The 15,000-nt window shown below is 46.6% G+C and overlaps 3 protein-coding genes across 3 annotated transcripts in view; 2 read left to right on the top strand and 1 right to left on the bottom strand.

Annotated features, from left to right (window-relative positions):
- LOC310944534 (GON-4-like protein) overlaps window positions 1-9,154 on the top strand; it is a 12,424-nt gene extending 3,270 nt beyond the window's left edge. Inside the window, exons 8-28 of the mRNA XM_083910334.1 lie at window positions 211-312; window positions 457-604; window positions 1,161-1,398; window positions 2,112-2,198; window positions 2,358-2,550; window positions 2,626-2,776; window positions 2,865-3,015; window positions 3,172-3,288; window positions 3,830-4,078; window positions 4,355-4,664; window positions 4,734-4,891; window positions 5,291-5,531; window positions 5,713-5,870; window positions 5,949-6,146; window positions 6,795-6,938; window positions 7,675-7,977; window positions 8,159-8,251; window positions 8,339-8,414; window positions 8,508-8,757; window positions 8,861-8,963; window positions 9,042-9,154. Coding sequence (XP_083766460.1) covers window positions 211-312; window positions 457-604; window positions 1,161-1,398; window positions 2,112-2,198; window positions 2,358-2,550; window positions 2,626-2,776; window positions 2,865-3,015; window positions 3,172-3,288; window positions 3,830-4,078; window positions 4,355-4,664; window positions 4,734-4,891; window positions 5,291-5,531; window positions 5,713-5,870; window positions 5,949-6,146; window positions 6,795-6,938; window positions 7,675-7,977; window positions 8,159-8,251; window positions 8,339-8,414; window positions 8,508-8,757; window positions 8,861-8,963; window positions 9,042-9,146 — 3,575 coding nt within the window. The 3' untranslated portion in view covers window positions 9,147-9,154. The remainder of the gene's footprint in view (window positions 1-210; window positions 313-456; window positions 605-1,160; window positions 1,399-2,111; window positions 2,199-2,357; window positions 2,551-2,625; window positions 2,777-2,864; window positions 3,016-3,171; window positions 3,289-3,829; window positions 4,079-4,354; window positions 4,665-4,733; window positions 4,892-5,290; window positions 5,532-5,712; window positions 5,871-5,948; window positions 6,147-6,794; window positions 6,939-7,674; window positions 7,978-8,158; window positions 8,252-8,338; window positions 8,415-8,507; window positions 8,758-8,860; window positions 8,964-9,041) is intronic.
- Window positions 9,155-9,847: 693 nt separating this feature from the next.
- Window positions 9,848-11,304, bottom strand: tmem79b (transmembrane protein 79b; the record flags this gene model as incomplete). Its single annotated transcript, XM_083910333.1, has 4 exons — window positions 9,848-10,105; window positions 10,356-10,587; window positions 10,831-11,025; window positions 11,103-11,304. Coding segments are annotated over 4 exons (828 nt in total), but the record flags the coding sequence as incomplete, so codon positions are not given.
- Window positions 11,305-13,905: 2,601 nt separating this feature from the next.
- arhgef2b (rho/rac guanine nucleotide exchange factor (GEF) 2b) overlaps window positions 13,906-15,000 on the top strand; it is a 12,364-nt gene continuing 11,269 nt past the window's right edge. Inside the window, exon 1 of the mRNA XM_083904425.1 lies at window positions 13,906-14,019. Within this exon, the coding sequence (XP_083760551.1) occupies window positions 13,963-14,019 (57 nt within the window). The 5' untranslated portion in view covers window positions 13,906-13,962. The remainder of the gene's footprint in view (window positions 14,020-15,000) is intronic.

Below are 15,000 nucleotides of genomic sequence, written 5' to 3'. Positions count from 1 at the left end.
CTGTTTTAATGTGGACAATCTAAAAACGGACTTTTATTTTGAAAACTGTTTTAATGTGGACAATCTAAAAACGGACTTTTATTTTGAAAACTGTTTTAATGTGGACGATCCAAAAACTGACTTTTATTTTGAAACCTGGGCGTTGTGTTTTGTGAATTTATTTTGAAACAGGAAGTGCGTTGTTGACATTGTTGACTCTTTGTCTCTCAGATGAAGCTGATGATGAAGACGACCCTGAATACAACTTCCTGGACGACATGGACGAACCTGACGTGGAAGACTACAGGACGGACCGTGGTGTCCAGATCACCAGTATGTGTCCTCCTGAGAGACAGGAAGAGACGTTTGTCCTCCTGAGAGACAAGAAGAGACGTTTGTCCTCCTCAGAGACAGGAAGAGGACACGTTTGTCCTCCTCAGACGGGTGAATGATGTCCTCCATGTCCTTGTCTTTCAGAACGGGAGGTCAACGAGCTGCTGGACGAGCTCTTTGAGCAGCTCCAGGGGGAGGAGCAAGAGGAGGAGCAGCAGCAGGAGGAGGAGCAAGAGGAGGAGGAGGCGGAGTCACAGGCTGGGCCTCAGTTCAATGTTCCTCAGGTTTTACAGTAAGAAACTTTGATACAAATTCAGACAGTGATGACGTCATCAGTGTGGTGATGATGATGATGTCATCGGTGCGGTGATGATGTCATCAGTGTGGTGATATCAGTGCGGTGATGATGATGTCATCAGTGTGGTGATGTTGTCTGATGACATCACCACACTGATGACATCATCACCGCACTGATGACATCATCACCGCACTGATGACATCATCACCGCACTGATGACATCATCACCACACTGTCCTCTGCTCAGATGATGTCATCAGTCCTCCTGTTGGGACGGTGCAGCAGAGAAGTGCTGTGACTGTTTGGGTCAGGAGGAAGAGAAATGACCTCTGCTGTTCTGATCGAGTCCAGCAGAGGGCGACACTGCTACAGGCTCCGCCCCCTCTTTGTCACAGGGTTAAACCTCAGCTGTGTCTCAGTCAAGGTTCTGTGTGGTTCACCTGTGGGCGTGTCCTTCATGGACACCATTACCCAGAAGTCCTTGTGCTCCAAGAATCAGTCCAATCAATTGATGACTAAATAATAATCCCAATCCTAACGATGTGTGTAGCTTTCAGGCGCCGTTAGCGGGGATGCTAAGTGAGCGACGGCGCACGTTTAAAAAACACTACGAGGCTCTGCAGCACAGGAAGGCTCTGCAGGACACCACCAACCATCACCATGACAACAAGCCCCGCCCACAAACCAACACCACAACACCCCTCCTATTGCTGCCCAGCCTAGTGTGCCCCGCCCCCCTCCACTTAGACCACGCCCAGAAACTGCAGCTCCAGCAGCAGCTGCAGCAGGTACGTAAAACAAGCGCTCCACCATTTTATGACCAGTGACTAATGACTATATAGACTTTATATAATCTGTATGAAGTCTGTGTATAATCTGTACATAGTTTGTATATACTGTGTATAATCTGTATGTAATCTGTATATAGTTTGTATATACTGTGTATAATCTGTATATAATCTGTGTATAATCTGTATACATGTATAGAATGTTTTTGGTGTAGCAGCGTTACAGCGCCACCTACAGTATTTTGTGGTTAGCGTTAGGGTATGGTAAGGTTTGTGGGTGGAGACGATACTTTTTTAAAACAAAGAAAAATATTGTTTCCGTTTGTTTGTGGGTGTGGCCTGTGTGTGGGTGTGGCCTGAGACTGACGTGTTTGTGGGTGTGGCCTGTAAGTGGGTGTGTCCTTATGTGTGTGGACTGTGTGTGGGTGTGGCCTGAGACTGACATGTGTTTGTGGGTGTGGCCTGTATGTGGGTGTGGTCTGAGGCTGACGTGTTTGTGGCGTGTATGTGGGTGTGGCCTGAGACTGACATGTGTTTGTGGGTGTGGCCTGAGACTGACATGTGTTTGTGGGTGTGGCCTGAGACTGACATGTGTATGTGGGTGTGGCCTGAGACTGACATGTGTTTGTGGGTGTGGCCTGAGACTGACATGTGTATGTGGGTGTGGCCTGTTTGTGGGTGTGGCCTGAGACTGACACATGTCTGAATGTTAGCATGTGCAGCTGCTGACTCATGTTCACCTGCTGAGTCGTCAAATCATCGCCCTGAGCAACGAGACCAGAGTCAGCAAACATTATCTGGTGAGTCAGCAAATCTACTCTCTGAGGACATGTCTTCTTGTCTCTGAGGACATGTCTTCTTGTCTCTGAGGACATGTCTTCTTGTCTCTGAGGACATGTCTTCTTGTCTCTGAGGACATGTCTTGTCTCTGAGGTCATGTCTTCTTGTCTGTCTTGTAGGAGGAGCTACAGCACTTTGCCGTGCGTCAGGAGGACATGTTTGTCCACAGCAGTTTCAGAGCGTCTAACCTCCAGGGGGCGCTGGCTGTCCTGAAGGAGGCGGAGCAGAGGGCGGAGCAGGAGGCGGAGCAGAGGGCGGGGCCTCTCGCTGACCCCAGGCGCTGGCTCCCGTCCATGAGTCCAGTCACTAACAGTGAGGACTCAACAGACCTGTGTGTGTGTGTGTGTGTGTGTGTCCTCACTTCTGATTGGTTGCTCTTGTGTTTAGGCCACGCCTTCCCTCTGCTGCCCGCCCACATGGCCTGGCTCTTTGCCACCCGATCAGTCTTCCTCTACCCTGAACTACTTCCTGTGTGCAGCCTGGACCCCGCCCTCCACAGCCAACACCACAGGAGTATCTACACACCAGGAGAGGACGGGTAAACACCAGGGGGCACCGCACGATTTTAGCTAAATTTCTTCATGAAGCCGGCCGTGATATTTCCCATGATGCCTCTGTGTGTGCAGGCTGATCGTTCTGGGTCTGAAGCACTTTGAGGGGGCGGTCCAACCTGATGAGCTGATCAGCTCTTACCTGCTCTGTAAGAACCGATGGAGTCTGAAGAAGCACATCAAAGAGATGAGCGGCCGCAAAGCTCCGCCCACCAACATTATCAAGGTGAGTGACATCACAAAGCTCCGCCCACCAACATTATCAAGGTGAGTGACATCACAAAGCTCCGCCCACCAATATTATCAAGGTGAGTGACATCACAAAGCTCCGCCCACCAGAGACACTTGAAGGTGAGACAGGTGACATGTCCTTGTCTTTCAGATGTCCCTGGTGGACGGTGTCGTCCCTCCTTTGACGCTTGTCTGCAGGAAAATTCCTCCTGAAGACCAGCGCCCTCCAGTGGACAGAGACGTCGCTAACATGCCCAGCTGGCTGAAGGTGAGACAGAGCACACCTGCTAACTTAGCTGTGAACTAGCCTGCTAACTAACCTGTCTCCTAGCTGCTAACTAAGTTGTTAACTAGTGTGCTAACTAACCTGCCTCCTAGCTTGCTAACTCAGCTGTTACCTAGCCTACTAATGAAGGTGTTAACTAGCCTACTAACTAAGCTGTTAACTAACCTGCTAACTAAGCTGTTAACTAGCGTGCTAACGAAGCTGTTACCTAACGTGCTAACTAACCTGCCTCCTAGCTTGCTAACTCGGCTGTATACTAGTCTACTAACTAAGCTGTTAACTAGCCTGCTAACTAAGTTGTTAACTAGCCTGCTTACTAAGTTGTTAACTAGCCTGCTAACTTCGCTGTTAACTAGCCTGCTAACTAAGTTGTTAACTAGCCTGCTAACTAAGTTGTTAACTAGCCTGCTAACTAAGCTGTTAACTAGCCTGCTAACTTAGCTGTTAACTAGCCTGCTAACTAAGTTGTTAACTAGACTGCTAACTTAGCTGTTAACTAACCTTCCTTTTCTGTTCTCTCTAGAACAGTCAACAGATCATCCACAAAACTCGACAAGGCTCCGCCCCTTACCCGGCCTCCCTCCCTCCAGGTTGCACACTTAGGCTCCACCCCTATTATCTCAACAAGATGGCACGCCCACCTCCCCCACGCTGTACACGCCTCTTTTCTCTGGCCCACAATGCATCTCTGCTACCACTTGCCAAAGCCCCAGCAGACGGACAGGTGGACAAACAGGGGGACAGACGGGTGGACAAACAGGAGGACAGACAGGTGGACAAACAGGAGGACAGACAGGTGGACAAACAGGGGGACAGACAGGTGGACAAACAGGAGGACAGACAGGTGGACAAACAGGGGGACAGACAGGTGGACAGACAGCAGGGGGACAGACGGGTGGACAGACAGGTGGACAAACAGGGGGACAGACAGGTGGACAGACAGGACTCAGTAGGTTATCCACTGACCCCGCCCCCTGTCAGTGGCCCCACCCCATTGGCTGTTGTTCCTCCAGTCTCCTCCTATCACATTTGTGGTGACATCACACAGACTGGCCCCGCCCTCCCTGACACTACAGCTCCCATCATGCCTTGCTCTGCTGCCAACATAAAGCCAAGCTACTTCCTGCTTAAGGTTTTGATGCCCCTAGCTCCGCCCACAACCACCTCCCAGCATTCTCTGGGGCCTGATCAAGAGGAGGGGGAGGAGCATGGGGAGGGTAAGACACTTGTGGGTGTGGTCAGTTTGAATGGAGGAGACACCATTGGTGAGGAGGAGCAGGAAAGTGCAGGGGGAGGCGGGGAGGAGGAGACGGGGGGCGGGGCCAATGGCTGGCAGAGAGGGGAGGGGGAGCAGGGCCGTGAGGAGGAGGGAGAAGGGGAGGATCCTGGAGGAGAGAGGGGGGAGGAGGAGGAGGAGGAGGAAGAGGAGGTGGAGGGAGAGAAGGACAAGGATGAAGACCAGGATGAAGAAGATGAGGAGGAGGAAGAGGAGGAGGACTTTGATGACCTCACTCAAGATGAAGAGGAGGAGGAAGTGATGTCATCAGCATCAGAGGAGTCGGTGCTGTCTGTTCCAGAGTTACAGGTGAGCCGCCATGTTGGTGACAGGAAGTGACAGAGAGCGACAGGAAGTGACACCGAGCGACAGGAAGTGAAACTCATTCTTTAAAACTATTAAAATGATTCTTTGTAAAATGTAAAGTTTGTGGTCTGCGTCAGCTGTGATTGATCAGCTGACCTTTGACCTCATATCCAGGAGACCATGAAGCAGCTGACCTTTGACCTTGTCTTCAGTAGACCATGAAGCAGCTGACCTTTGACCTTGTCTTCAGTAGACCATGAAGCAGCTGACCTTTGACCTTGTCTTCAGTAGACCATGAAGCAGCTGACCTTTGACCTTGTCTTCAGTAGACCATGAAGCAGCTGACCTTTGACCTTGTCTTCAGTAGACCATGAAGCAGCTGACCTTTGACCTTGTCTCCAGGAGACCATGAAGCAGCTGACGTGGCTGGCAGCTGAGCGGCGTCTCTGCACAGACGGAGACTCGGAGGAGGAACATTCACCGATGTCTCCTGGCTCTCAGGAGGAGGAGGAGGACGAGGAGGAGGAAGAGGAGGGGCCTAAAGAGGAGGAGTCTGGGAGGAGCAGTAAGATCGGAGGAGAAGAGGAGACGCCGATGGGAGAGGAGACGCCCAGAGGAGGGAGGTGTCCTGGACGAGGGCGAGGTCAGAGGTCATCTTTGTCTCCTGATCTTTGTCCTCTGTCTCATTTCTCCTGACCTCCTGACCTCTGACCACAGGTCGTCCTCTGACCTCTGACCACAGGTCGTCCTCTGACCTCTGACCACAGGTCGTCCTCTGACCTCTGTCCACAGGTCGTCCTCTGACCTCTGACCTCTGTCCACAGGTCGTGGTCGTCCTCTGCGTGGCCTGAGGAGGAGCTATCAGGAGCGAGGTCGTAAAGACGCCGGTAAACTCCTGCTGCTGTTTGACGACAGTATCGTGGACAACGACCCGCAGAGAGAGAGCAAAGACGTGGCGTTCGCTCAGAGTTACCTGAGCAGGGTGAGAGGTCACTTCCTGTTTCCTGTGAGGAGGAGGAGCTTAGCTAGCTCTAACCGTTGTGTGTGTGTGTGTGTGCAGGTGCGTGAGGCGCTGCAGGACGTACCTGGACAGGTGGAGGACTTTGTGTCTCTGCTGAAGGACTTTGAGCAGGTGGGGGACGGACAGGAAGTGGTGCTGCTGTTCAGGAAGCTGCGGTGCATTCTGGGAGAACGCACTGACCTTCTCAAGGACTTTGCTGCTTTTCTACATCCTGAGCAGGCTCTGCTGTGTGGACTGGTGAGGAACTGTCTATACTATTGATGACTGACTGATGATCAGCTGATGATCAGCTAACTGTGTGTGTGTGTGTGTGTGTGTCTGTCTGTCTCTGTGTGTGTGTGTGTGTGTGTGTCTGTCTCTGTGTGTGTGTGTGTGTCTGTGTGTCTCTGTGTGTGTGTGTGTCTCTGTGTGTGTGTGTGTGTCTGTGTGTCTCTGTGTGTGTGTGTGTCTCTGTGTGTGTGTGTGTGTCTCTGTGTGTGTGTGTGTGTCTGTGTCTGTGTCTGTGTCTGTGTCTGTGTGTGTGTGTGTGTGTCTCTGTGTGTGTGTGTGTCTCTGTGTGTGTGTGTGTGTGTGTGTGTGTGTGTCTGTGTCTGTGTCTGTGTGTGTGTCTCTGTGTGTGTGTGTGTGTGTGTCTGTGTGTGTGTGTGTGTGTCTCTGTGTGTGTGTGTGTGTCTCTGTGTGTGTGTCTCTGTGTGTGTGTGTGTGTCTCTGTGTGTGTGTCTCTGTGTGTGTGTGTGTGTGTCTCTGTGTGTGTGTGTGTGTCTCTGTGTGTGTGTGTGTGTCTCTGTGTGTGTGTCTCTGTGTGTGTGTGTGTGTGTCTGTGTGTGTGTCTCTGTGTGTGTGTGTGTGTGTCTCTGTGTGTGTGTCTCTGTGTGTGTCTCTCAGTTTGATGAGCAGCAGGCGTTTGAACGAAGTCGTCGTTTCCTGAGACAGTTAGAGATCAGCTTTGGAGAAAATCCTTCACATTATCAGAAGATCATCAAAGCTCTTCAGACCGGACCACAACTGAGTCACAGCACTGTCACTGAGGTCAGTACTAACCACCACTAACCACAACTAACCACCACTAACCAGCAGTTGACTGATCTTTTCCTGTTGTGATGAACGATTGTTGATCTCTGGTTGTTGATCTTTGATTGTTGATCTCTGGTTATTGATCTTTGATTATTGATCTTTGATTATTGATCTTTGATTATTGATCTTTTTTTTTTTTTTTAAACTTTATTTTTCACATTTTCTTGCACAGAAAAAACAGACAAACAAAAACAAAAAACGAATAACAAAGAATACGTACACAAGTCTGAGCACCTGATCTGACAAAGATACGTGATCACTCACACTTGTGTGTCCAAGTAACACAAAGTAGTCAAACTCGTATTCAAGTACAATATACACAGATACACATATACGTGTGGACACTCATGGGAACAAAACATGAGAGAACCGAGGGGTTGCGAGTAGGTCGTATGTCACATAAATTATAGCAATATCATTTTAAAACCAAAATATGTATAGCATTAAGGCAGGTTATCACCTCTTCTTGAGATATAAGTGTTCCATTTTTCCCAGAGGGCATCACCTTTGTCTCTTTGTAGTCTGAGACTAAACGTCAGTAGTTCCGATTATTGATCTTTGATTGTTGATCTTTGATTATTGATCTTTGATTGTTGATCTTTGATTGTTGATCTTTGATTATTGATCTTTGATTGTTGATCTTTGATTGTTGATCTTTGATTATTGATCTCTGGTTATTGATCTTCAACAGTTAAAATCTCAGATGTCCACTCTGCTCAAAGGCCACACCCACCTTCAAACTGAATTCTGGGTATTTTTTGACGACCTCCGCCCCCCTCCCGCCCGCCCCGGTCAGTTTGAAGAAGCTCATTGGCCAGAAGAGGGAGGGGGCGGGTCAGACGGTGGAGATAATGTCAGCCAGGTGTCAGGGGGCGGAGCCAATGGTTATGAGGAAGTAACACTCCCAGAGCTGGAGGAGGAAGAGGAGGGGCCAAAAATTCAACCAGTGACGAGCCGGCGCCAGAGGAGGAAAATAAACGCCCACAGGAACAAGGTCTGAAAAATCAGTCTGTGATTCTGATTCAGTCTGTGATTCTGATTCAGTCTTTGATGTTTGATTCAGTCTCTGATGTTTGATTCAGTCTGTGATTCTGATTCAGTCTGTGATGTTTGTTGATTCAGTCTGTGATGTTTGATTCAGTCTGTGATTCTGATTCAGTCTTTGATGTTTCCAGGACTGTGATTGGTCAGACAAAGACTGGCCCTGCCCCTGTCTTGAGTCTAAGAGACACAGGAAGAAAGGATGCTCACGTTGTCAGGGCAACAAGGTCTGTTCATTCTCTTCACCTGACCCCCCCATGGGTCACCTGACCCCCCCATGGGTCACCTGACTCACCTGTTCATCTTCCTTCCAGACACAAGGGGGCGTGTCCAGAGCCTCTCTGATTAGCTCCGCCCACAGTGAACCAGGGAAGGAGCAGAAAGACACAGGTGTGTGTGTGTGTGTGTTTGGTGACACCAAAACCTGGTCTTACTGTGAAGTTTAAGTGTGTGTGTGTGTGTCATGTGCTCTCTGTGTCACAGATGGCAGCAGTGCATCATGGGAAGTGTCGTTCCATCTGCCTGATGAGAAAGAGGAGGAGGAGCTGGATGAGGAGGAGGATGAAGAGGAGGAGAGGAGAAACAGTCCTGCAGTGAAGAGGAGCAGGAAAGAGGAGGTGCCCTCTCTGAGCCCCGCCCCCTCATCCTCCTCAGCCCCGCCCCCTTCTCCTGACATCTGTGCAAAGAACATTTCACTGACGGCGAGTGGAGAGAGAGTCATTCTGTGGACCAGGTGTGTGTGTGTGTGTGTCAGTGTCAGTGTCAGTGTCAGTGTGTGTGTGTGTGTGTCAGTCAGTGTGTGTCTTTGATGATGATCATAATCCCTGTTAATCCAGAGAAGCAGACCGTGTCATCCTGACCACATGTCAGCAGGAAGGAGCCAATCACAGCACATTCCAGTCCATCTCTAATCTGCTCGGTAACAAGACTCCCAGTGAGGTGAGTGACAGCTCAGCTCCTGCTCTGTGATTGGTTGATTTTCTTGCGACGGTCTTACTAACTCCGCCTCCTCTCCAGGTTTCTCGAAGGTTTCGTGATTTGATGCGTTTGTTTCGTACGGCAGCTCGTCAGGATGAGGCTCCGCCCACTGAGCCAGCAGCAGCCAATGAGGAGGAGGACTGATATCAACCAATTAGGTCCTAATGTGTAAAAACTGTACATAGTGATTTTATAATAAAACCTCTCAACAGATTTGGTCTATGGTTCTGGATTAAACTACAGTAGACCCTAGACCAGACTACAGTAGACCCTAGAACAGACTACAGTAGACCCTAGAACAGACTACAGTAGACCCTAGAACAGACTACAGTAGACCCTAGAACAGACTACAGTAGACCCTAGAACAGACTACAGTAGACCCGACCAGACTACAGTAGACCCTAGACCATACTACAGTAGACCCCAGACCAGACTACAGTAGACCCCAGACCAGACTACAGTAGACCCGACCAGACTACAGTAGACCCGACCAGACTACAGTAGACCCTAGACCAGACTACAGTAGACCCTAGACCAGACTACAGTAGACCCTAGACCAGACTACAGTAGACCCAAGACCAGACTACAGTAGACCCTAGACCAGACTACAGTAGACCCCAGACCAGACTACAGTAGACCCCAGACCAGACTACAGTAGACCCAAGACCAGACTACAGTAGACCCAAGACCAGACTACAGTAGACCCTAGACCAGACCAGACCCTGACACAGACACAGTTTCATGTCATAAACTTTATTTCACAAAGTTTCAACTTTAATGATTATTTAAGAAAATCAAGTCTTAATCTCAGATTAATAATCAATATTCAATGATACGAAGGGATAATAAAAAACAAACACTGCCTTAGGGGGCGGGGCCATCCAAACAAAGTCATGTGATTGGTTCATCCCCAGAATCTCTGTCTGTTTGGTGAAGACATCGTCTCCTCAGGACGAGACGCGTGGAAGACGGAGCTGGACGAGTCCACGGTGAAGATGAAGTACAGATTAACCACCGTCATCACCAGAGTCGGCAGGAAGGAAAGTCCGAACCCGAACCCTCGGATACTGCTGCCAAAGGCTGAGGCCACCCAGTACACCAGCCTGCACACAGGAAACACACCTGTAATCTGTGGTTTAATCCAGCCTGCAGACACAAACACACCTGTAATCTATGGTTTAATCCAGCCTGCAGACACAAACACACCTGTAATCTATGGTTTAATCCAGCCTGCAGACACAAACACACCTGTAATCTATGGTTTAATCCAGCCTGCAGACACAAACACACCTGTAATCTATGGTTTAATCCAGCCTGCAGACACAAACACACCTGTAATCTACATAATCTCACCGTCCAAAGGCGAAGACGATCGTCAGCAGCGGCACCAGCTTCAGATTATCTTGGCTCAGGTACATCGCCATGACAACCAGGTGCAGGAAGTAGATTAGGAATAAGGAGGTGGAGTCACACACAAAGCGGCGATGGACAGTGACCTCATGAAGCTCCGCCCCCTTCACATCTTCATCAAACAAAGGCCTCAACGAACCAGAGCGAAGACGAGTCACGCCCAGGACCAACCATCCTGAGAGACAGACAGGTGAGGACAAGAGAGACAGGTGAGGACAGACAGGTGAGGACAGACAGACAAGTGAGGACAGACAGACAGGTGAGGACAGACAGACAAGTGAGGACAGAGACAGACAGACAGGTGAGGACAGACAGACAAGTGAGGACAGAGACAGACAGGTGAGGACAGAGACAGACAGACAGGTGAGGACAGACAGACAGACAGGTGAGGACAGAGACAGACAGGTGTCTCACTCACCGAGGACGATGGGCATGGCAGCAAACACAGAGCAGCGTAGTGTGTAAACCAGCCTCAGGGGGGCGTCGCCCAGCAGAGGAGCATCAAAGGGGAGGAACACAAACCCCCCCCACACCAGGAAGGGGAAGAAGAGTGCTGATGTCACCAGGGACACGCCCACTTTGAGGAGGTCTCTATGGCAACAGCCCTGTCCACCTGAGACACACACACACACACACGTTAGTGTAGTCACCTGACAAAGACAGACAGTGATCACATGATCAGGTGTTTACATGTATTTGGGGGCGTGTCCTCAGTCCACTCTTCATGGCGGCCATGTTGTCCAAAGAAGGCTCTTTTCTCTGCGTCCACGTCCCACAATGCATCACTCTGTCCTGTGAAGACCTGAGCTGCTTTCTCTGGGAGGTGATTGTCTTCATCCAGATGTGTCCTCCTCAGCCCCGCCCACTCTCCAACAGGCCCCGCCCACTCTCCAACAGGCCCCGCCTCGTCTGACAACAGCTCACTTTCTGTCCAACTGTGTCCTTCCGTCTGTCCGCCTGTCTGTCCTCCCGTCTGTCCTCCCGTCTGTCCTTCTGTCTGTCCGCCTGTCTGTCCTCCCGTCTGTCCTCCTGTCTGTCCTCCCGTCTGTCCTCCCGTCTGTCCTCCTGTCTGTCCTCCCGTCTGTCCCTGGAGGACGCTGTGGTGTCTCTTCATTGTTTCCTGAGGACAGTTAGATGATCATTGATCTGTAATCATTGATCATATATTGATGTTCTAACGCTGATCACGTGACTCACGGAGTTCTGCTGATGACGTCACTGACTGCCCCGCTCACATTCATAAACAAACTGAACGGAACACGTGAGCTTGTAAACAGAGGAACACACTAGCGTGCTAACAGGTGAGCTAACAGGTGAGCTTACAGGTGAGCTAACAGGGGCGCTTACAGGCGAGCTAACAGGTGAGCTAACAGGTGAGCTAACAGGCGAGCTAACAGGCGAGCTAACAGGTGAGCTAACAGGCGAGCTAACAGGTGAGCTAACAGGTGAGCTAACAGCTGTTGAGTGAAGCTAAAGACACTTCAAAGCGACTTTATATTTTCTGACTGACCTGCTGTGACCAGGTAACTCTTACTCCTCTTCTTCCTCTTCCTCTTCTTCCTCTTCTGTTGTTTTGTTGTTGCTGCTGCGGCAAAAACCCGGAAGTGCAGCGCAGGTGTGGCGATAGTGTCAGGTTCATTAAAGGGAAACGTCTCTTTTCTTTGACTTGGTACAAAGTTAGAGTTTTAGTAAAGATATAGTTAAGTTATAGTTTTAGTAAAGTTAGAGTTATAGTTTTAGTAAAGTTGTAGTTTTAGTAAAGATATAGTTAAGTTATAGTTTTAGTAAAGTTAGAGTTATAGTTTTAGTAAAGTTAGAGTTATAGTTTTAGTAAAGTTATATTTTTGTGAAGTTAGAGTTATAGTAAAGTTATAATAAAGTTATAGTTATAGTAAAGATATAATAGTTATATTAAAGTTATAGTAAAGTTACAGTTATAGTTAAGTTACAGTTATAGTAAAGTTATAATTATAGTAAAGTTATAGTAAAGTTATAATTATAGTAAAGTTATAGTAAAGTTATAGTTATAGTTATATTAAAGTTATAGTTAGTTATAGTAAAGTTATAGTAAAGTTTCAGTTTTAGTAAAGTTATAGTTTTAGTAAAGTTAGTTATAGTTAAGTTACAGTTTAGTAAAGTTATATTTTTTGTAAAGTTATAGTTATATTAAAGTTATAGTAAATTTACAGTTATAGTAAAGTTATAGTTATATTAAAGTTATAGTAAAGTTATAGTTATAGTAAAGTTATAGTTTTAGTAAAGGTAGTTATAGTAGAGTTATAGTTGTAGTTTTAGTAAAGTTACAGTTATAGTAAAGTTATATTTGTAGTTTTAGTAAAGTTGTAGTTTTAGTAAAGTTGTAGTTTTAGTAAAGTTACAGTTATAGTAAAGTTAAAGTTATAGTAAAGTTGTAGTTTTAGTAAAGTTGTAGTTTTAGTAAAGTTACAGTTATAGTAAAGTTAAAGTTATAGTAAAGTTATAGTTTTAGTAAAGTTATAGTTTTAGTAAAGTTACAGTTATAGTTATAGTAAAGTTAAAATTATAGTAAATTTACAGTTTTAGTAAAGTTAAAGTTATAGTAAAGTTGTAGTTTTAGTAAAGTTATAGTAAAGTTAAAGTTATAGTAAAGTTAAAGTTATAGTAAAGTTAAAGTTACAGTTATAGTAAAGTTAAAGTTATAGTAAAGTTAAAGTTATAGTAAAGTTAAAGTTATAGTAAAGTTACAGTTTTAGTAAAGTTGTAGTTTTAGTAAAGTTGTAGTTTTAGTAAAGTTACAGTTACAGTTGTGTTAAAGCTGTGTTGTGTCGCTCACAGTGACGTTGGTGATGTTACAGCGCCACCTGCTGGAGGAGCAGGATAACGACATGTGCGTTAAACAGATAATCAGGTCATTATATGAATATTGGAGTGTTTCTGTCAGCAGGTGGCGCTGTGTGCGTCTGGTTGTCATGGTAACATTGTTTCCTTTAAATAAGCTTTGTTCAAACACATGAAAGCACAGTGTCGGGATTACAGTTACAGGGTAATCTGATTACAGCGGTAATCTGATTACTGCATCACCGTGTGTCTTTGTTTCCGTTAGACAGACAGTGCGCTTCATATTCACACCAGCGTGCACCGTCAGATGGGCGGGGACACGCTGCGTAACGCGTCATCTTTTGCGTCACGTGATCTTCTGCAGCTCTGTGATTGACCCGTTCACGTCACGTGACACACTGACACGTTGTCATAGAGACTAACTCCACCCCCATCTCGGCCAAGTCAGTGCCCGGAGATTATAACGAGCGCTCCCTGACATATGCTGAGGGGCGGGGCTTCTGGGGAGCGCGGCAGCAGCGGGCTGAGCTGTGATTGGTCGAAAGTAGAGCGAGCAGCTGCCAGTCAGACACAAGCCCCGCCCCCCGAGTTTCAGATTGAACTGCTCTAAGACCAGAACCCAACGGTCCTCCCGGTCCTCGGTGATCAGATCCAGTCATCGATGAGCGATCGATGAGCGATCGATGAGCGATTGGTCGTGTTTGTCTGCGGTGTGTTTGTTTTGAGGGCGGGGATGTCCCGTCTGTTGGAGAGCAGGAGACAGGACAGGATGAAGGAAATCAACCTGAAGGTAAGAAAGGAGGCGCGTGCACGACGACTTTAACCGTTACACGAGTGTGTGTGTGTGTGTGTGAGACTTTCCGGTGTTCGCGTCTGTTGTCTTTGTCCGCGCGCTCACATCTGGAAAAAACGTCTGTTCCGTTACTTCGGAGAGTGAAGGTCGATCGATCATCGATAAGTAATCGATGATCGATGATCGATTTATTCAGTGAGCGGTTCGTTTGTTTGAAGTTGGAGCAAAAACGGAAACAGTTTAGTTTTCATCAGTTCACACTGGAACCGTTTTCTTTTCATGTGTGTGTGTGTGTGTGCGCGCGCATGTGTGTGTTTGGTGTGTGTGTGTGTGTGTGTGTGTGTGTGTGTGTCCGTTCACAGCAGCGTGGCCGCTTTGTCCTGCAGGAGGAAGCGAGAGGGGGAGGGGAGTGTGCGCGTGCACGTGTGTGTGTGCGCGTGTGTGGTCATACAGGAAGTAAATCAGTGTGACTTGACCTTTACTCTTAGTTTAAAGTAAAATATTAATATAAAGGTAAAATATTAAGATAAAGTAAAAAATATTGATATAAAGGTAAAATATTAAGATAAAGGTAAAATATTAATATAAAGTAAAATATTAATATAAAGTAAAATATTAATATAAACTAAAATATGAATATAAAGGTAAAATAATAAGATAAAGTAAAATATTAATATAAGGTAAAATATTAATATAAAGGTAAAATAATAATATAAAGTAAAATATTAATATAAAGTAAAATATGAATATAAAGGTAAAATAATAAGATAAAGTAAAATATTAAAATAAAGTAAAATATTAATATAAAGTAAATATTAAAATAAAGTAAAATATGAATATAAAGGTAAAATAATAAGATAAAGTAAAATATTAAAATAAAGTAAAATATTAATATAAAGTAAAATATTAATATTAGGTAAAATATGAATATAAAGGTAAAATAATAATATAAAGTAAAATATGAATATAAGGTAAAAT

This window comes from Microchirus variegatus, assembly GCF_963457635.1.
Source record: "Microchirus variegatus genome assembly, chromosome: 2".
Taxonomy (NCBI): Eukaryota; Metazoa; Chordata; class Actinopteri; order Pleuronectiformes; family Soleidae; genus Microchirus; species Microchirus variegatus.
The sequence above is the reverse complement of the archived record's forward strand: the minus strand, read 5'-3'. Positions and strand labels throughout refer to the sequence as shown.